The 22,653-nt window shown below is 40.5% G+C and overlaps 1 protein-coding gene across 1 annotated transcript in view; it reads right to left on the bottom strand.

Annotated features, from left to right (window-relative positions):
- Nucleotides 1–5,771: 5,771 nt before the first annotated feature.
- Nucleotides 5,772–22,653, bottom strand: part of THRB (thyroid hormone receptor beta) — a 210,695-nt gene continuing 193,813 nt past the window's right edge. Inside the window, exons 8-9 of the mRNA XM_032408802.1 lie at nucleotides 17,659–17,917; nucleotides 5,772–9,901 (exon numbers count right to left, since the gene is read on the bottom strand). Coding sequence (XP_032264693.1) covers nucleotides 9,660–9,901; nucleotides 17,659–17,917 — 501 coding nt within the window. The 3' untranslated portion in view covers nucleotides 5,772–9,659. The remainder of the gene's footprint in view (nucleotides 9,902–17,658; nucleotides 17,918–22,653) is intronic.

Genomic DNA, 22,653 nt, shown 5'->3' on the forward strand with positions numbered 1-22,653 from the left:
CCTTGAATTGCATGTGAGAGTGAAAGTTGGGTAAGAGAGGGGTGCCTGGCTGGCTCAGTCAGAAGAGTGTGTGACTCTTGATCTTGAGGTTGTGGGTTCAAGCCTCACACTGAGTGTAGAGAGTACTAAAAAAAAAAAAAAAAGAAAAAAGAAAACTTAAAAAAAAATTAAAAAAAAAGAAAGTTGGGTAAGAAAAGCTCTTATTGCTTTCCTGTGGAAAGTTCCACAAGGACCTTCAGTTTACTAATTTATCCCCATGTCTATGTGCAAATGTGTCTACCAGATGTCAGCTAGAGCCCTCTCTTCAGAGCTAGGTGAAATTGCTTTGAAAAACTCTTCTTTCAATTTTTTAGAACCAAATAAAGTAAGTTTCAGAATTCTATGAATTCTGGAATAGACATATTATCAAGATCCCCTTTGCTTTGGGGCTCTCCTGCTCATATCAACATGATATGTTGGTGTCCCTTTTCATTTGTTTCCACAAGAAATCCACCTGTACTGCACATTTGCCAGTTTTCAGTTCATTATCTGAAGCTGAGGGAGTTATAGCATGGTGTCACATCTTGAAACTTAAGTGCTTCTGTCATCTTGGTTCCTTGTCCTTTGCCCATCCTCCCTCCCCCAACCTCCATCGCTGTAAATTCTTTTCCTTCCATTATGCAGAGCAATTTGGCTTTCCTTAAACTTAACTACTCACACCCCAAAATCCTTAGCAAAACAAAAATGTCCTCTTGTTAGACTGACACATCAATAAGCCAGCTAGGTTATATATAGTCTTGCAAAGAGAAATTATTCTTTAATATTGCGACACAGACAAGTGGTTTTACAATAGATATGACCTCATGAGAGGTGAAGTGGTAGCCTTTCTTTAGAATGCACATTTTTTTGCATTAGGGCAGGTGAGCCTTTTTGGGAGGGGGATGGTAAACGTTTCCAGAGGAGAGTTGCCTTTTCTCTTTCTTCAGAGCCTAAAGCTTTGTGCTGTCTTATTAGTGCAGGTTGTAAAAAGAACATGGATCTTGGAGCCTTCTGTGCTGACACTTGTCAACTGTTTGATGTTGGAGAAGTTGCTTATTCACACTGAGCATCCATTTCCCCATTGTGAAATGAAGATACTAACACCTACTTACTTTACAGGTTTGTTTTGAGGATTAGAAATAATGTAGAGGGCCTAGTATGATTCCTGGCACAGAGTACATGTTCGCAACAAGGTGGGCCATTATTATATGCTGCAGTGTGACAGTGAGGAAGTCTGGAAGACAGCACTAACTGGTACATCCTTTGGGATGGCTGCTGGGACTATTGAGTGACAAGTAACTGAGGAGTGGTACTTTCATCAAAGTTCTGGAGAAAATAAAAGTGAATTTTCTGAAATGTTCAGTTGGATTCTCACAAAGAAGCTTACTTACCAATGAATGATCCTTGGTGGTCTTGGGTTCTGTATCTTTTGATATGATTAATTGTTACAAAGATTCTATTTGGCTTTCATTTTAGGGAGTGGAAAAGAAATTCTAAAAGCTCTGTTCAAGGCTAAACATGCTCATAGAAAAATTCATAAAATCCTTAGAATTCAGGGCACCTGGGTGGCTCAGTCGTTAAGTGTCTGAAATCGAGGGTCCTGGGATCGAGCCCCGCATCGGGCTCCCTGCTCCATGGGAAGACTGCTTCTCCCTCTCCCACTCCCCCTGCTTGTGTTCCCTCTCTCACTGTGTCTCTCTCTGTCAAATAAATAAATAAAATCTTTAAAAAAAATCCTTAGAATTCAGAGAAACTGCATATCTGCAACAAATAAGATTGCAGTATCTTTCTAGGACTCAGGGTAAAACTGACAAGTGCTTTTCAAATCTCTGTATCCATTGGGATCTGTGGGCACAAGAATTTTCAAATTCTCTAACTCTATATGCATCTGCCTCCCTCATTGCAATTTGTGCTATTTGCAAGAAAGTTAAAAGAAAATAAAGGGGATATTATCAGTCTGTCTTAAAAGAAGAAGAGTATTCATTGCAACTTCATCTGATTTCATTTTTCATAGGCATTGTTTCCACAAATGTTTGTACCAGTGTGAAGTTGTATATGAAAAGAAATTTAAAAATCCATTGGTTTCTATAAAATTTTCAACTAGGTATTTATGTAGAAGAAAATTTGCCCTTGAAATGAGCCACCTGTAGGAAAAACTGATAAGTATAATGAAAAGAACAGTCTATAATAGTTTTTCGATTACTGCAAGAAAATATAGCCAAGTGGACAATCAATTTACATGACCAGTTTGTATTAAATTAAAAGCCCCTAAATACACAAATTGATGATACAGTGAAATATAGATTTGGTTCATTGGTTGAGCTTCATGATTTTCTTTGGAACTTGAAAGACTATGTTCTTTCTCTAGATAATCTGAAGATCTTGTTGGCTGGAGGAACCCCTGTGTCAGATCATTACAGATCCTCTAAGCTCTGTTTATCTTTCCAGGGCCAGGATGAGTTGTTTCAGCCCATTTGGTCTGCCACCCTGTCTAGATGGGCTCTGCCCAGCTGTGGGAGTAGACACTGACTTTCCCCACCTGGGGGACTGCTTTTGCTCCTGAAGTGTGAGACCACAGGACCTGCTCTGTGGCCAGGCATGTATGGCGTAGATGGACAGGGGAGTCAGCCCTAGTTTTGAGAATGAGAGATAAGCACTGGTAGATAAATTCTTACTTCCCCACTCTCAGATGAACTACACTGATCTGGCCCTTTAGAAACTAGTCTTGCATGACTGAGTTCTCTGTTGCAGTTGGTGTGACCAGCACAGCAATGCGCCCCTGTATTTACTCTCTTTCCTACCCTGCCTCATGCTCTTTCTCCTCTGCTCTTGTTTCCCATGGGGCTACTTTCCCTAATAGATCTGTAGCACATAAGCTCTGTTTTCTGGGGAACCGGGCTAACACAACTTTCTTCTCCTTTTACCAATGCCATTGTACCAATATAGACTTCATTTATGATTCATCAGTATATGTGTAAATGGATTCTCTCTTTCAAGACATAGAGCATTTTTGTCAGGTAGCCCATGGATCCTCAGAGATACACATTCAAAGGGCATCCATAACACTCAGTATTTCAGTAGTTTTACTACTTTGGCTTTGGTCTGAACAAACAAATTGCATTTAATGTGTCAGATCTTATGTACATTAACCCAGTGACAATTCCATTTATTTACAAAGCTAACGTGCCCTGAGTAGCTAAATATGAAGCCAGGATGATTTGTCATCTCGCAGTGGGGAAGAAAAGCAACTCTGTTCCCTGTCTTTTCTTCATTCTAGATTATTGGAATTCTCCAGGTTTGTGACATAACACCAGCTCCATAGCCCAAATCAAACTATTAGATATCACATTAATTTTGGGTTAGCTTTTCCTGTGTAAAGGGGTTAAGAACTCTCTCTTTCTGGCAAATAAATAAATAAATCTTAAGAAAAGTGGGGGGTAAGAACTGTACCTAGCTGGAATATATATGTAAAAAAACCTCTCCAAAACAAAAGGAATAAAGTAATTTCTTGAGGAAGGAAAATGTGTTCATTAGGATGAAGTTGAAAGGTACATAATGGGGCACCTGGGGGACACAGTTGGTTAAGCCTCAGGTCATGTTCCCAGGGTCCTGGGATTGAGCCCCACGTCAGGCTCCCCACTGAGTGGGGAACCTACTTCTCCCTCTCCTTCTGACCCTCCCCCTGCTCATGCTCTCTTTCTCTCTCAAATAAATAAAATCTTTTAAGAAAAGAAAGGTACATAATGTAGAAAAGAGACAAATATAAAAGTTATATATAGTGATTTGAATAGAGAGCAAGAGGACTCAGGAAATAGTACTCTGAACTGATCTAGCCCAGGGAAATAATAAATGCTTGCTCCATCTTACCTGTACTGGCCTCCTTTGTGAGCCAAGTAGGATATAATCAGACACTTGTTTTGGAAAGTGTTTATTTGGTTCATGTCCAGGTCAAATTGTGCTGAGCTTCCTCTGTGTTAAGGAGACTCCGTTGCCTTACTAAAAATGGATGTACTCTCAGTCTTAGCTATTGGTGTGGACATTTTTGTTGCTTTTGCTTGCTCACTGTTCCTCCCCACTTTTTATAGTAGCAAGACATAGAATTTTCTTTGAGGAATCATCCCTGACCCAACTGTCAGTCCGTAGTTTAGATAGGACTTATTATCTTACCACCCCCACCAGTTCCAGGATTTCAGAGGATTAAGCTAATTAGCATATATGTCCTCCTCAGTATAGTAATTGGCTCAGGAATGGGCATGAGACTGGATTTGGACCAATGAGGATTAAGCCTGGGATTTTTACTGGAACTACTGGGGAAAAGAAGCACTCTTTCGGTTGGTTTGGAGCTTTATGACTAATCTTGGAGGTAGTGGGGGGCCACCATAAGTTAAAAGGCTATGTAAGCATGAAGTCTACATGAAAGATATTTCTACAGAGGAAAATCTACACAGAGACATGAAAAGGGCTATCTCCTGACCAATACTAATTGAGCACTCAGATCCAGCCATGCCTGAAGCCTGAAATTTTCAGATGTTACAGTAAATAAATTCCGTTTATGCATAAGCCAGTTTGATTTAGCTTTTTGTTACTCATCACAGAGAGTCCTAATTAACATGTGTTCAGGGTAATGGGGATAGAGTGATAGCCGAGATGAGTATAATTTCATTAATAATATTTTGGAACATTTTGAGAGAAGGCAAATGGTCCTTGAGCTGCGAAAATTTATATCTTATCTCCCCTACCCCATCTCTGTGGCCCCTTTTGAAAAAGTAGTCCCCCATCAGCCTTTTACTTCTCCCCCTACCTCTGTGCCTTCCTCCTAAGGAAATTTGTTTATTCTAGTAGATGCTTATGAAATAAATGCCCTTATATCCCTGTATCCCTCCCTTTGGAAGTAGCTGAGGTGAGAAGAGCAGGCAATCCTGTACTTCTTTAGAAAATAATATTATTTAAAGAAAGAGACAGGCAAGTATGTTGGTTATAAGCTTTTTCTTTTTTTCTTTTTTAGAATTGAAGCTTATGAGTTTATCTACGCCCACTATATTCATAATTACAATTTAATATCTGCATACAAAAGCTATGTAAAAATTCATTTTTCCCAAATATACAAATTTTCTTTTTGGATAGTTTAAAACATTTTGATCACAGATTTTAACAGAGTTTTAGGCTGAAAAAAATATTACCAACTTAGCAATATCACTTAACACTGTTTGCAAAACACATATCTTCCAATGACTGTAAATCTTTTCCTATTCTGTAGTATTTTTCTGATTCTCAGGGCATGAAAACATTATGGGGGGGGGCGAGAAACGTGTTTTTTTCTGGGGAAAGCATAGAGAACTAACTTGGCTCTATAATCAAATGAAAAATGCCAAGTTAATTAGGAAGAACCAAAACAAAGAAGTGGTATAATGTCAGCTCATTCATGCCCTTACATCTTTTATAGCAACAATACCTGTGTAATTAAATAAAGTGTCTTCTTTTGTCTTACATTGTGCTCCATAATTTACATGAGTATTGTCTGCATCCTGAGGAGGACAGATTTATATTTGATTGTCTTGTGCATAAGGTGGGTCAGCTTTAACTGTGCAAAAGAAAGCCACAAACAGCGTTTTACCTGCACGATATTGCTCTTGAAGGCGGCATTAATTAATGTGGAAACACACTAGAAATGCATACTTTTTGCATTTGCAAACATTTATACAGCACAGTAAAAATTCTGTGATAAGGCCAAACCTTTTTTCCCCCCTAGTCTGTTTTTTTTTTTTTTTGTGTCTGTTTTTAATGTATTTTTTTTTTTAAAGATTAAAGTAAAATGTTTCAATTGTAAAAAATACACACCGGGCAAATCCTTACCTGGATAATAAATATCTACATCACAGTACAATAAAATTTCTTCTCTATAAAATTTAAATATGGATTATAGTCTATCACTATCAAAAGAAACACTATGCTAATATTTCCATATTATTAAAATAACAGGAAAAATTACAAGCTTATTTTAGAACCTGATGCCATAGCTGTTGGAAAGGGCAAAGAGATTCAAATGTCTGTAAGCACTCTCCTTTGGGAGAAGAACTGCGGCTTGGTTATTCACTTAAATTCAGTTTGTGAAAAAGGTTTAGCCTTACAAATGCTGGCTACATTTCAAAAACCATAAGACCGATTTCATAATTTATGACTCATGCATCAAAAGGTCAATATGACACAAATAGGTTAGAGTTCCATAGAATAAAAATGGATCACTGACAATGACATGCTTTGAGGGTTCTCAGCAGTTCCGTGGAGGCTGAGTCTGTCGGGGGCTTAGTGTTGTGGAGGCGCCAAGACTTGGGCACCTGTCCACAGAAGAACAATGAGAATGGCGTTGCTGGAGCAGAGCTGAGCCTGGTGGTCCACTCCGATGACCGAAGACCGCACTGCAGATGGAAGAGGTGTCACTTGGGGCACAGGTGAGAGGGAGTATCACTGGGCTGAGGCATCAACACGGCAAGCACGTCATTGAGGACCGAGGCTCATTTGACTAGAAAAAGCTCTGAGGCAGCACGTGGTGTTTTGAGCAGAATCATAAAGAAGAAAAGATCTTACTTTTTTCACTATTTCTGGAAATACTGCACATCTAAATTGAAGAGCAAAGTACACTTGAGGATTACAAACACACACACACACACGCGCGCGCGCACACACACACACACACACCACACCACTCATCCCCGAACGTGAAGTGATTTATAAATAAGAATCCCAGTTGTACAGGTGTGTTCTCCTGTACTGGGATGTCTCCCCTCTGTGAGGGGTTTCAATCAGGTCCACACTTGATCTGAAAGCCCGGACAATATAAGAAAAAATGTTAAAAAAAAATCCAGGGTAAATCCCTCCTGATTGAGTTTTATGAGATGGAGTCTTGAGATGCACTAAGTACCTCAACCGGTTACAGAAGAAATGAATCATTTTGACCCCAGGGTCACGATCCTTTGAGTCTTTACAGCCTTTTCTTTCAAACTGAAGTACTTTAAGGAGTGTCCTGCTCAGCATAAAGTATTCAGCCTACAACAAGCGTTTTAGATCAGCAGTTTGCCTGTTTAAGGCAGTCATTTAAGGAACCGAGGATCAGACATAAATTTACTTGGGGCTGGCTGGATTACTGTAGATATACTGTAGCATTTGGCCAATGCCCAGTCATGGTTAATCCCCAGAGCATTCAGATTTAGCCTTAGATCAGGCTCTGTACTTATATTTGAATCTGGGTGTGTCTCATATACTCCAGAAACTGTCAAACAAATTGAGGAAACTTTCCCAGGGAAGGCTTGATGCCTAATGGGTCTGTGAACCCTCCAGTACCCCTCCTGCTTGCATTCCTCTCATTCCTTCTGAGAGAAAACTTGCCCCTCACCGCAGAGCTTCTCAGAGTTACCCTGGAGTGTAGAAGGTAATTCAGCATTATGTTTCAAAGAATACTTCTTCAAGGAGAGTCAACAGAGAGAGCTCAGTTGCTAACAAAGCAAGGACTTCAGGAGACTGGCTAGAGGCTGCCTTAGAGAAAACAAAACAAAACAGACTGTCTGTAGATAAAGCCAAAGCAGGTAATCTGCCCATGAACTTCATGTTTATAATTTTAATCTCTTCCCCTACTTCCTTTCTTTGCTTAGCTAGTTCCGTAGCGATATTGCTTCCTCTTCCTTAGAAGCCAGTATAATCATTTCGTGCATTAAACATATCTTTTTCCTTCCAGATTATTCCCAGTCACACTTAAGTTTTTCAGTGCTGTTCCTCTCCTTTTTCCAAGGCCATCCTGCCTTTCTCTACATAGCTGATGAATAGTATATCAAATTCTTGTTTTGACTCAACACCAAGTATGCTTTCCCTAACTGTTGAGGGCCAAATTTCTGTTTAATAAAGCTAGAAATTTGAATATGAAAGAAACCATCAAAAAGGAACAGATTTCTCCCCCTGAAACTAGTACAATATTAAGGATGGGAAGGATTTTAAGGTTCATGACTTTCTCCCAGGTGAGAAAACCAACAAGGTCACAAATCCACCAGTTGCCAGAGTACAAACTAGAACTCAGGCTAGTTAAAAAAGAATTAGTCCACTTGATTTTCATAGTGACTTGCATTCCTTTGTTTTTAGTTAAATCTCAGTGATATGGCTTATTTTCCCCAATATTTCCAGGATAAGGCAGTTCAAGGCAGGTAAAGGAATAGTTCATGTCTACTATGCCGGTGAAGAACAAGATACATTCAATTGCATGGGTACATTCTTTGCCCATTTTCTGAAGTTGAAATGATTAGGGGTCACCATGGGTTTTCTGGGCACAACCTACTGCAGTGTTTGTCATCAGGGAGGCAGGTTAGGCAGGGAAGGTGAGGGTTTGTGTACATGGTCTGCAGGTATCTTCTGTGAAGTATCTGTCAGGGCAACGCTCTAGGAGGGACAGGGAGGGTCAGTGGCCAGACCAGGCTTTGTTCAGTGACAGTCAAGCCTGAGAGTCAGAGGGAAAAGGGGACTAGGAAACAGTTGTTTGTAGAGCAAAGAGCTTGAGGATCTAAGACCAAAGGGAACCATCAGCACATGAAGAGACTCTTAGAACACTGCACTTCGTTCAACTCAGAATGCACCACACTTATCTCTCCTCAGAATTCCTCCAGAACAAGACTCAAATTTCAGCTTGTTATCTCTCCTTGATTAGAAGATTTAATCCGTAGGGAAATCTGTTGTCAGCTCAGCAAAGATGCAATCAGGATTAAATAACTTCAGGAGTTTGGGAGATGACAGATCAGATGTCATTGAAAAGTGACAACACTCTGTAAATCGGTTTGATTTTGGTGGAAATTTTCTGAGCCTAAACTGTAAAGAAGCCTTCCTACTCTGAGGTAACACCGTGTGGATTTTTGGAAACTGTTGAGTCACTGACATTAGTGAAGCTTTCTAATTTCTTTGGGCTTGCTGAGGAAAATTGTTTCCCTCGTTGGCCTCAGTCAGTCAGATACCTGCACATCTTTGAGTCACACCCTTGTATAACTTGAATGAAATCATAGGATTATAAAAATCAGAGTGAAAGGACAGCTGATTTTTCAGGAACAAATATTCCTATACATCCCAAGCTTTGTTGCCAGGAGAGAATGAAGAGTGCTGAAAACACCATGCTCTTGAATAGATAAAAATCAATTCAGACCTTTCCCTAGAAAGCTGAAAGCCACATCTAACCAAAGGTGGTCTGCACCATGCTAATTTGAGCCCTGCAAAAATCAGGACTGGATCAAGATGACCATATTATCTTGGTTTTAAGGCTTCGTTAGTCTTCTTCCACGCCATTTTGCTTGCTTGAGTCTCTGACCAGGGACTGATGGGAGCTGGTGATGGCTTGGTGCTGGTGAATTAATGATTGTCCCCACCCCACCTCCACAACTGTAAAACCTTCAAAGCATTCACATCAAAGGGCTGGAGAACAAAATGCAATAGTTACAAGTACCCGCATTCAAGGGGCAATTTCATCCATGTCTATGCTAAGGACTACCTCCCTTTATCCCCAAACAGTCCCTCCCAACACAAAGAAACAAAGGAACAAACAAAAAAGATCTAGGCAATGGAATGAAATGACACCCAGTAGTGCTGTAGGAATTATGAGAATGAAGTCAGTCAGTCTAATCCTCGAACACTTCCAAGAACAATGGGGGAAAGAGTTCCGTGGGGCATTCCACCTTCATGTGCAGGAAGCGGCTGGCATGGCAGGCTCCAATCATCCGTAGGTCTGTCACCTTCATCAGGAGTTTTGGCCAAAAGTGTGTCACATGATGTTTTCGGTAATTGATATAGTGTTCAAAGGCCAGCAGGAAACTATCTTGGTATTTTTCTATTCTTTCAACGCAGGCAAGCCCTGGGCGGTCTGAGGGGAAGAACGAAGATGAATGTTAATTTAAAAGTGGAAAGGAGAAGCCCTGCTTTGTCCAATTCAAGCCCTTGAGTGTGAACTGGGAAGATCTGGGGACCTATCAACTCCTAGGATTTGAGCATGGATGCAACATGAACTCTGGGGTATCAGGGACCACGGTCTCAGGAAGTGTCACAATTTACATAAAGGGAGTCAGTGCTTTGTTCAGATAAATGTATCTAGGTTAGACAAATCACCTCCTTGGGTGGGAATGGCGATGCCTCCCTCTTAGGGTACAGAAAGAGAAGTCTCACCTCGAGAGTTGAAATACTGTGCATAATAAGGGGTAGATTTTGAGTTTCCCCTGGCTGCCTGGCAGAGAGGGGAAGACAAGCATGGACATGCAAAGAAGGGGAGATGTGAGAAGAGACTGGAAATGTTGCAGGAAGCCTGAACGCCAAAGGAGGAGTGTCAGACAATAAGAAATTCTCACGAAGACAAAGAAGCACAATATCCAATTTTAGTTGTTTACCAGGCTGTAATGAACTACTCCTTCCCATCCCTTATACATGTGGTAAAACTGCTACCTGTAGAGCCTTTTGTTGTTGGTGTTTTGGGGAATTAAAATGAAAAGAAAAGATGTGAGCCATGCTAGTATCACCCTGTGCAGAGAAGGGAAGAATCACGGTGGGAAGCTGGAGCTAGAGGAGACCATGACTGTGTAATGACCAAGAAATCTTCCCAAGTCTTGGGAGGACTGCTGGCCTTCCCAAAATATGTGGGAGGGGACTTAAGGCAGTTTCACAAAAATGATAAAGGGATGTCATGAGAAGGGTAAATGACTGGGGAACATCCAGGCTGCAAACACTTGGGGTACAAAAGTGGGTACAGAGGGAATGTACCTCAACATAATAAAGGCATATATGACAAGCCCATAGCTAACATCATATTCAGGGGTGAAAAGCTGAGAGCTTTTCCTCTAAGATCAGGAACAAGATAAGGATTCCCATTCTTAACACTTTATTCTACATGGTACTAGAAGTTCTAGTAAGAGAAATTAGGCAAGAAAAAGAGATAAAAGACATTCAAATTGGAAAGGACAATAAAACTGTCACTATTTGCAGATGACATGATATTATTTATAGAAAATCAAGGGCGCCTGGGTGGCTCAGTTGGTTAAGCGACTGCCTTAGGCTCAGATCATGATCCTGGAGTCCCGGGATCGAGTCCTGCATCGGGCTCCCTGCTCGGCAGGGAGTCTGCTTCTCCCTCTGACCCTCCCCCCTCTCATGCTCTCTCTCTCTATCTCGTTCTCTCTCAAATAAATAAATAAAATCTTTAAAAAAAAAAGAAAATCAAGACTTCATCAAAAAACTGTTGGTATTAATAAATGAATTCAGTAAAGTTGCAGGATACAAAATTAATACACAAAAATCTGTCTTGTTTCTATATACTAATAGTGAATTATCAGCAAGAGAAATGAAGAACACAATCCCATTTACAATAGCATCAAAAAGAATAAAATACCTAGGAATAAATTTAACCAAGGAAGTAAACAACCTATACACTGAAAACTATAAGACATTGAAAGAAGAAATTGAAGGAGACACAAATAATTGTAAAGATATTCTGTACTCATGGATTGGAAGAATTAATATTGTTAAAATATCCATCCTACCGAAAGCAGTCTACAGATATGATGCAATCCCTATCAAAATTTCAATGGCATTTTCACAGAAATAGGATGGACAATCCTAAAATTTGTATGGAAACACAAAGACCCTGAATAAGCAAAGCAATCTTGAGAAAGAAGAGCAAAGCTGAAGGCATCATGCTCTCTGATTTCAAACTGTATCACAAAGCTATAGTAATCAAAATGGTATGGTATTGGTATAAAAATGGACACAAAGGTCAATGGATCAGAATAGATAGCCCAGAAATACACTCATGCATATATGGTCAGTTAATTTATGACAAAGGAACCAAGAATAAACAATGAGGAACAGACAGTCTCTTCAGTAAATGATGATGGGAAGACTGGACAGCCACATGCAAAAGAGAGAAACTAGACTCCTGTCTTACACCATACACAAAAATTAACTCAAAACAGATTAAAGACTTGAATGTAAGACCTAAAACCATAAAACTCCTGGAAGAAAACAGGTAGTAAGCTCCTTCACATTAGTCTTGGTGATGATTTTTGTGGATCTGATTCCAAAAGCAAAGGCAACAAAAGCAAAAATAAAGTGGGACTACATCAAACGAAAAAGCTTCTATACAGCAAAGGAAACCATCAAAAAATGAAAAGGAAACCTATGGAATGGGAGAAAATATTTGCAAATCATATATATGATAAGGGATTAATATCCAAAATATAAAAAGAACTCCTACAACTCAATAGTAAGAAAACCCACAATTGATTAAAAACTGAGCAGAGGATCTGAAGAGACATTTTTCCAAAGAAGACATACGGATGGCCAGCAGGCACATGTAAAGATGTTCAACATCACCAATCATCAGGGAAATGCAAATCAAAACCACCATGAGATATCACTTCACACCTGTTAGAATGGCTGTTTATCAAAAAGACAAGAGATAATAAGTGTTGGTAAGGATGTGGAGAAAAGGGAACCCTTGTGCACTATTGCTGGGAATCCAAATTGGTGCAGCCACAATGGAAAACACTATGGAGGTTCCTCAAAAAATTAAAAATAGAATTACCATATGATCCAGTAATTCCACTACTGAGTATTTATCCAAAGAAAACAAAACACTAACTTGAAAAGATATATGGACCCCATGTTCATTGTAGCATTATATAAATAGCCAAGATATGGAAACAACCTAACTGGCCATCCATGGACAAATAGATAAAGAAGATGTGGTATACAAATACAATGGAATACTAGTCAGCTATAAAAAATGAATGAAGTCTTGCCATTTACAACATTGATGGACCTTGAGAACATTATACTAAGGAAAATAAGTCAGAGAAAGACAAATACTGTATCATCTCACTTATATGTGAAATCTAAAAACAAAGAAATAAACAAACAAAACCAAGCTCGTAGAAACAGAGAACAGATTGGTGGTTGCCAGAGGCTATAGGCTGGGGTGGGCTTAATGAATGAAGGGGGGGCGTCTCAAGGTACAAACAAACTTCTAGTCATAACATAAATAAGTCTTGGAAATGTGATGTATGGTATGGTGACTATAGTTAATGATACTCTATTGCATATTTGAAAGTTACTAAGAGAGTAGATCTGGAAAGTCTTCATCACAGGAAAAAATTTTGTAACTATATATGGGGACAGATGTTATCTAGACTTATTGTGGTGATCATTTTGCAATATATACGAATATCCTATCATTATGTTGTACATCTGAAACTAATACAATGTTATATGTCAATTATACCTCAATAAAAAAATAAAAAAATAATAATTTATAAACCTGGCTGGATTCCTCATATAGCTCCAGGGAGCCCAACCATCTCCCCCACCCACCAAGTACTCCTCCATTTATTTGCTCTTTGTGGCTCTGATCAAGTAAGTTCACACTTTAAGTGTCCAGTTATTGAAGGATCTGTATTAGTAAAAATCAAAACAGGGGTCTGCTTAATCTATAAGGAAGGCTCAGCACTAATGTCTCAATTCCCTCTTCTGAGTTTAAACAAAATATATGGGCTTTTGGCATCCCCTATTTGGCTTGAATTGTCATTTGTGCATTTTTATGTTGTGTTTTCCTTTGTGTTTGATGATGCTGCTCTGTGGATCTCCTCAATTCCTCTCCCTACCCCCCCTTCTCTTCTCCTTTCTTTGAGTGTGCCAGAAAAATTCTCCACAGGATCCTTTTCCTTTTAATCCAAATAGAAAATCAACATAATACTGCTCTGGATGTATTCCTTCAAAGGGGAAAAAAAATAACCTGGGTTTTGTGGTCTCAAAATTCTGTCCTTTCATGAGAGATAAAGATAAGGTGGTCATATAAATGACACAGAGAAAATGAAAGGACATTTTGATCATGTTCAAGTGGTATTAAGCATGTTTATGAAGAAGTATTTTAAAGGTCAAAGACAGTTTTTAACTCCTTAAGACAGAATTTCTCAAAGATAACTCCTTCGGATCATTTCCATTTTAGCTCTCCGTTCATCACTGCAGGACCAAAGAACTTAGTGGTAGCAGCTCCTGGAAAAGGCTTTGAAGAAGAGGCCTACGATACTGTGTAACTAATGCCACACAGAACAATGGGCTTAGAGGACAACCCTGAGAAGGGCTGGAGCCAAGGGGCACCGATATGGAGCTATCATGTGCCAGTGTAAAGTGTCTTGTAATATTTTTCTGGTCCTGGCAGTATTAATGAAAAATGCCCAGGTCATTAGGGTGGAGAAGATTTTTAAAAGATTTTAAGTATGTCACGTGGCTGTCAGGTGGTGACAGCGTCATCAGAATCAGGATGGGGAAGAATCGTCCAGTTAAGTGCTTGATAGAGTTTGGTATCATATTCACAACTTTTGCCTTCTCCACATACTCCTTTTATATACCTTACTGAGATTATTTGCTTAACAGTCTGTTAAAATTAACCCACTACAGAGGAAACATTTTTATTATTCAGTAAATAAAAATCCATTTGCCATACATAGAAGGTAACCGCCAAAATGGGTGTGTGACAAAAACCTTTATTAAACTTTAGCTGAAGATTCTTGCCAAAGACTGCACCAAAGACCCGCTCTGTCTGTTAAAAAGGGAGGTCAGTGAGTTTAGAGAGGCGTTCAGGACAGACTGGCACCAAAATGAATCTCTCTCCTTGCCTTATTTAGAAGGAGATATAAGCAGAAAGAAAACTCTAAGAGAAAAAGCTTTCTTGCTATATGGTTCAATGTTATTTAAAATTGTCTTTGTACCGCTACAATTTCAGCTAAAAATTACCTTGAATCCCCCCTCCAGGAATATAATTCCCACTTGGTTCAATTTCTTTATTTTAAAAGACACTGAAACCCAGAGAAGATAAGGGGTTGACTCAAGGTCCCATAGTGAGTCCTTAGATAAGTTACCTATTTTATTTCTTTAAGAATAATTCTCCTGAGGGACTGAGGACCCCAGTTTCTCACTGGCTGTTGACTAGAGACCACCCTCAGCTCCAGGAGGCCACATGCAGGTCTCTGTCATGTGAGTTTTCCCAACATGGCTGCTTACTTCAGCCAGCCTGCAAGGAGAGTCTCTGGAGCAAGTCTATTAGCAAGAGGGAATCTTATATAACATAATGTAACCTCATCACATGGGGGTGACATTGAATTCATCATACTCTATTGAAGCAAGTCATAGGTTCTGTACACACTCAGTGGGAGGGAGTTGTATAGGGGGTAAACATCAGAAGGTGGGCAACATGGGGGGCGCCCTACAGCTTGTCCGCCACAGCATACAACAGGGTTCCTTATGCTATTCTACTTACTTATGTTTAGGTTTGAGATTTTTCATAATAAAAAGAATTAAAAAAAAAAAATCTTCCATACCTAAATGTTCTGTTGCAAATACATTTCAAGATGAGCTTAAAAAAAAAAAAGGAATTCTACTGAGTGAACCAGAGTGCATGAACTTTATAAAGGATTCTCATTGTACTTGTGACTGATAATTTACCCATCTATTTAGTCATTTAGCCAATAAACTTTTTTTCAAATTCTACTAAACACTGGCCTAAGCAGTAGGTATACAATTAGACATACTTCTGTCCTCAAAAACGAAACAGTCTAGAGGGAGAGGTGGCTAAGTTAAGCTGACAGCTATAGTGCAGAGGGACAAGTGCTGAGGCACAGCGAAACGGACTGTGCTCTGAAAAGGCACAGGAGGCCTCTGAAACTACTTTCTATTTATTTTTTATTTAAAGATTTATTTATTTATTTGAGAGAGAGAGTGTGCAAGTGGGGGGAGAGGGAGAAGGAGACAAGCAGACTTACTGCTGAACAGGGAGCCCCACGTGGGGCTTGATCCCAGGACCCTGAGATTATGACCAGAGCCGAAACCAAGAGTAGGATGCCCAACTGCCTGGGCCACCCAGGCGCCCCACTACCTTCTATTTAAAGACTAGCTTTCCTTAAAGGGTTTGACGTATTTTGCATTTCTTATTTATTATGACATGCCCTCTGAAAGTGTCTGTATTATTATCCACTCTTCACTGAAGGAGTCAGGAGCCCTGATAATGAGCTTGGGGTAAGTTAAAGATGGCTGCACACTCTTTGCCATTCCTCCCATTTAGAGGTGGGCTCTTGACTCTGGGCTGGTGCTGGGCCTTGTTTGGACCAATAGTATGTGGCAGAAGTGATGCTACTACTGGGTATTTACCCCAAAGATACAAAAGTAGGGACCGGAAAGGGTACGTGCACCCCGATGTTTATAGCAGCAATGTCCACAGTAGCCAAACTGTGGAAAGAGCCAAGATGTCCATCAACAGATGAATGGATAAAGAAGATGTGGTATATATATACAATGGAATATTATACAGCCATCAAAAGGAATGAGATCTTGCCATTTGCAACGACGTGGATGGAACTGGAGGGTATTATGCTGAGCGAAATAAGTCAAACAGAGAAAGACATGTATCATATGACCTCACTGATATGAGGAATTCTTAATCTCAGGAAACAAACTGAGGGTTGCTGGAGTGGGGGGTGGGGTGGGAGGGATGGGGTGACTGGTGATGGACACTGGGGAGGGTATGTGCTCTGGTAAGCGCTGTGAATTGTGCAAGACTGTTGAATCTCACATCTGTACCTCTGAAACAAATAATGCAATATATGTTAAGAAAGAAAAAAAGAAGAAGAAGAATGTAGCAGGAGGGGAAGAATGAAGGGGGGGAAATCGGAGGGGGAGAAGAACCATGAGAGACAATGGACTCTGAAAAACAAACTGAGGGTTCTAGAGGGGAGGGGTGTGGGAGGATGTGTTAGCCTGGTGATGGGTATTGAGGAGGGCACGTTCTGCATGGAGCACTGGGTGTTGTGCACAAACAATGAATCATGGAACACTATATCTAAAACTAATGATGTAATGTATGGGGATTAACATAACAATAAAAAAATTAAAAAAAAAAAAAAGAAGTGATGCTATATGACTCAAACCTGGGCCTTAAGACATTGGCAATTTCTGCTTTTGTGTGCTTGGAACTCTCCTTCTTGGAATCCACCAGGCCATGTAAGAGTCCAACTAGCCTGCCAGAGGACAGACTGCACGGAGAGGGGCCTGAAGCTATGTTTGAGGTCTCAGCCCCAACCCCCACCATCTTGGGATGCTTTAAGCCACTAAATTTTGGGGTGGTGTGCTATTTAGCAATAAATAGCTGAAAATTAAGTTGTAGTTAAGCCATAAACAAATTTTAGCTTTCACTCATGATTTCCTCAACCAGAACTTAACACAGAGTGGTGTGGTCACTCATACCCATATCCTGTGTACATAAAACCAGAAGGGGGTGGGGTTGGCCAATGACTATGTCAGGCTGGGTAGTGTCCATTGAAGGTGGACCATTTCATAGAGTCTTTAAAATGGCTCCTTTGGATCCTTCCTACTATACTGGGAGACTGCAGCAAGCATCAGATACCAGACACCCACCTTCAGTTCCCAGTTCATTGGCAAACCCCCAATTGCTTGCTGAAAGTGAGTGAACTATAATTCTGAAGCTAAAGGGGAGGTGGGGGACGAGGAACCCATCAAGTGACTTGAATTAGCACGAGACACACAAAAGCTCTTTTGTCACCCAGTAATGAGTCTGGGAGCACTTACCTGAAGACATTAGCAGGACAGCCTGAAGGAGAGCTACTTCAGTGTCATCCAAGTTGAAAGAAGACAGTGACATGCCCAGGTCAAAAATGGCGTCTGACACCACTCCAAGACCCCCGTTCTTCAGCTGTCCCCGTGTCACTGCCATTTCCCCATTCAAGGTTAAAGTCTCACTTTCTGGGTCATAGCGCACTGCAGCGCGAAGGGACATGATCTCCATGCAGCAGCCTTTGAGGAGGATTATCTGGTCTTCACATGGCAGCTGAAAAAAAAACAGCTCACATCAGCAAGAACAAGTGCACAGATATCAGTGAGGAATAACATGCAGTATCTTAATAGCAACAGGGACCACATCCTGTGATCAACATGGTCCTACACTCTTTGAGCCTATGGCTTTTCCCTTCCAACTTGGCTGCAGACTTTCAACAACCATTTTTCATACTCTAAGTTGGTCACCAATTTTAATGTCAGTACTTTGCCTTTCTTTTATGATGGGTATAAATCTCCAACTGGGATTGCAATCCTGTGTGAGATTGCGCTAATAATCCATTACTCTGGGGGTTTGTATCATAATAACATCAACTAATCACTGCTTGAGAACACGGTTTATGTTAAGCTTACCTACATTTCTCATAGTTCTACTAGTCAACAGTTGGCAACTCTGCTTCTATTTGTTTTTTGAAGCAAGTTTGCTCCTTGGGTCTCTCAAAAGGCACAGAAGGAGAAGGTTGCTTATAGAGGCATGTTGTCCCGAGGCCCAGAGATGTAAAAGCTTTGCCTAAGGTCACCCAGTGAGTTAGAGGCAGAGGTGAGACTAGAATTCAGACCTCCTGGCTCTTAGGGTTATGTTCTCAGTACCTCAGGCACCAGAATTACTCCACACTCTGGATTTCTCTGCCAGTACTGTAATCTTGTTTTAAATATATTTGGTTGCCTTGTTAATTAGGATTTGTGATAATGTGATAACATTTATAATAAACTTTAAAAAAAAGCAACTTTGTTAGCAAAATAACAAAAAATCAGAGTTTTACTTTCTAGTGGGAGAGAATGTTTAATTAAAAGCCATTATCAAAATAGTTGGAAAGGTCATTAGTTAATGGATATTTTTTAGCATTGGGCATCGTGCTAAGATTTATGTATGTCATCTGACTTAATCTTCACAGCAATACAGTGAAGTAAATATTCTAATTCCAATTTCATTTACAGAAGTGGAAATCCAGGCACTGAGAGGTTGAGTAACATGCTAAGGGGTCACATGAGGGTTTTGTGAGTGAGGCTAGGATTTGAAGCTACATCTTTCAGAATCCAATGCAAAGAGAAGAGAACACACTCTTTTTAAGTACTTAGGATATGACTAAGTTTCCATAAACAACGAATACATAAATTACACATAATTGTTATCTTGTCATGAAATCAGGTACAAATTCTTTTGGGGCAGTACTCTTGGCAACACTCGACTAGTTCAATTTTGGTTGTTATGTAAAACTGAAGGTAATATTACTGAATTACATTTAAAATGCTGGGTATTACATATTTTTCGCTAACTCAACCTAGCCACCTTACCATTTAATTTCAAATTACTGAGCTTTTTCTACAGAATAAAACTCATTTCATATTTGGTTCTGGAATATATACATAGGAATTTTCTCCTTCCACTCATTAAAGAAAAAAAATCCCTGTGATTTGCTTTTATTTAGGTTCTAATTTGTATTCCTTGACTATATCCTGGGATTTCTGGCCCAAGATCATCATAGGAAATAGGAAACCCTGAGCTTGGATAGATCTTCCACCAGTAAGATGGAGAATTGGCCCAAGTAGGTGGAGGCTGGCTTTAAAGCCTACGGGGAACGGGGAAATATTTGGCCTCATCAGGGTCACCTGAGGGCTTGTTAAACACATTGCTGGTCCCACCCTCTGAGCTTCTGCATTCTCCAGGTTCCCAGGGGATGCTCCTGCCTTTGTTTCAGGGACCCCACTCTTGAGAACCACTGGCATAGAATAGCAAAGAGAAATTACTGATCAGATCAAACCATTTATTTATTTATTTTTGAATCTGTCACAAAGAATGCAAACTTGGGCAGGCTCTGGCTTGTAGCCAAGTCTGATTGTAGTTGAAGTAGAGGATTTCTTTTTAAAACTTATTGTTGATTGGTTCAGATAGAAATAAAAGCTGAATAAGTATTTGTCAAGGATCACCAACAGTTTAACAACTAGACCAGATGAGATTTGTTTCAACATGTGGGTAAATGATCTTGGTCACCTGCCACAATACTTTCACTGTGAGACAGTTGCAAGAAGGGCCTGACAGGCCGAGGTACAGGGACACTCCCACAGGCTCTTCTGTCTCCTCAGGAGAACATCATTCAGGTTGACTGGCAAAGAGTGCCCTGCACTCCCGAAGTGATTCTTAATGTGTGTTTTTTGGCAGTTCTGTCAGCAGTGATTTTAGATCCTTCAAAGCCCTGGGTGTCCACCAACCTTGCTGGGGGGTTAGCATGGGTCTTAGCAGAAAATTACTGTGAGCACAATTTGAACAACACATGCTCCCAAATGCCTCTGGCAGGAAAGCTCTGGCTCTCGAGACCACCTGGGATCTCCGGCCCACTCCAGAGGCAGCTCAGGTGCCTACACAGTTCGTTTCCCTCCTTGGGGTTCTAATGAGAGTGAGAAAGACTAAAGGTCCTCAGGGGGCCACAAACACTGGAAACATATGCATCTCTGCTGTAAAAGTAGCCCCCCCCCCCGCCCTTTTCTGTAATTTGGAGACTACACAAATCAGGGTTGAAAGAGAGATAGAATCGTGACTTTGAAGCAGGATTAAACTTCTGAGGGAAATGCGAAGAAAGAAGCTGGCCATAGCCCATGCTCGAAAGTTCCATGTTGACCCTTCATCCTTGCCATGGCCATAAGTGCATGGTGTGTTCGTTACTGGTGGTGGAGATAGCTTCTTTTCTTTCTTCTTTAACTGAAATATCTCTCTGTGGTTGGTTTACATGAGCTTTACGTTTTCTAAGAAACATTTTTGATGGGTATTCAAAGGGGGAAGACATGACTGATAGGCTAGCTCGAGTTGTAGGGGTAGTGTCCTCAATAGAGTTTCTCTTCAGACACCAGGGATGGGGACAAGGGACACAGCTCAGAGACAGAGAGAGAGGACCAAGAAAGGTCCAGGAAGAAAAACTCAACCCAGTGAACGAAAGAGAAAGATGACACCCAGAGTCAGAGGAAACCAGCACCCTTGGCACAGCTGTGAGAGTGTGCACCCTTCTTGAGAGCAATTTGGCAACACATCTCAGAAGCCTTAAAAGGTGTATATACCTTGGTCCTTAAATTCTACTTTTATGATTTGCCCTTAAGAAATAGTGTTGTGAGCAGGGCATAGGCACCAGGATGCTCACTGTACAGTTTATATTAGTGAAAAATGGGAAATGAACTGAAGGTCTAGTCAAAGCAGTTAACCTAAATTATGTAGATTTATTCTTTAGAATAGTATGTGGTCACTAAAACTTATTTGTGAAAGAACCTTTAAATGATGTGTGTTCCACTGTTGAGGGTAAAAAGTCTGGTACAACAGGGTGCTGGTAATGTTTCTTTACCTCAGTGTTTATTACATGGGTGTGTTGAGTATGTGAAAATTCATTGAGCTGCACCTTTATGATATGTGCCTTTTACTCTTTAATAAAAAGTTTAAAAAGTAGTTTCATAAGCAGGATGTACATTATGGTATAAATTATATTAACATGTTTCATATTTCATGTGAGTGTGTGTACATGTATATATACATATATGTATACACACACATAATTGAAAAAGACTAAAATAGGCTCCAAAATGTCAGTAACTTATCTTTAGGTGGTGTTACCATGAATCAATATCTCGAATATGTTATTTTTAAAAATTTTTTAAAAGATTTTGTTTATTTGAGAGAGAGAGTGTGAGCGAGCATGAGCTGGGGGAGGGGCAGAGGGAGAGGGAGAAGCAGGCTCCTCGCTGAGCAGGGAGCCCGATGTGGGGCTCTGATTCCAGGACCCTGGGATCATGACCTGAGCTGAAGGCAGACCCAACCAACTGAGCCACCCTTGAATATATTATTTTAAATAACCTTCCAAACTTTAATAAATGATAGTTACAAAAGATGGTCAGAGACATGGGAAGCTCCACACCAAATACAGATATGTCAAAATTCCTTCTCCAGGACTCACCAGCTCCTCTGGGGGTGGGGTATGAGTAGCTCGTACGAGTGGGGTACTGCAGGGCTGCCAGCCAGCACATCAGGTACCCTGGCCCCCACCACAGTGAAGCGGGGGACAAGAGCGAGGCACACACTCTCTCTCAGCTAGGTCTGGGGGTCAGACACCTGCATCCTGAAGCCCACTGCTCTGTCCTTCTGGATATGGCTTTTGTGGAGGCTCAAAACAGACAATGAGAAGTGTCCCCAACAGTGTCTGGGGGCTCTCAGAATCCAACTGGGCTCCCATTATTGCAAACCCAAAGACACAAATGAGCTGGAAGCCAAGGCCCAATGGAATCATTCCAGGTGAGGAGAGGGTTTCTTTCTAGGTGAGGCTAGATTCGCTTCTCACTCGGGTAGCTGACATAGGAGGCTCACAGCAGCCTGTGGACCTGTGTATGTGATATCTTTCCGAGTTCCCTTGGAGGTGGGAGGAGCAGTAGATTGGCACCTGAGGGCTTTTTAAAGGGCAAAATTCTCCACTTGATTCAAAAAAGGAAGGTTAGAGGCAGGATGGTAATGTAATAGATAAAACAGAAGCCTTAACAGCTGGAATTTATGGATAAACTTAGGCCCCAGGCACTATCCAAGCACTTGACATATATGATCCCATTTAAACCTTACAATAGCTCTAAGAGGTAAATACTATTATGATTTCCATTTTAAAGATGAAATAACCAAGATTTGAAGACACCAAATAACTTATGTAGGATTCCTGCCCATCCAGCTGACTGCAGAGCCCATGCTTCCAGGCACCACATAGTAGG

This window comes from Phoca vitulina, unplaced genomic scaffold (assembly GCF_004348235.1).
Source record: "Phoca vitulina isolate PV1807 unplaced genomic scaffold, GSC_HSeal_1.0 scaffold10, whole genome shotgun sequence".
NCBI classification, from domain to species: domain Eukaryota; kingdom Metazoa; phylum Chordata; class Mammalia; order Carnivora; family Phocidae; genus Phoca; species Phoca vitulina.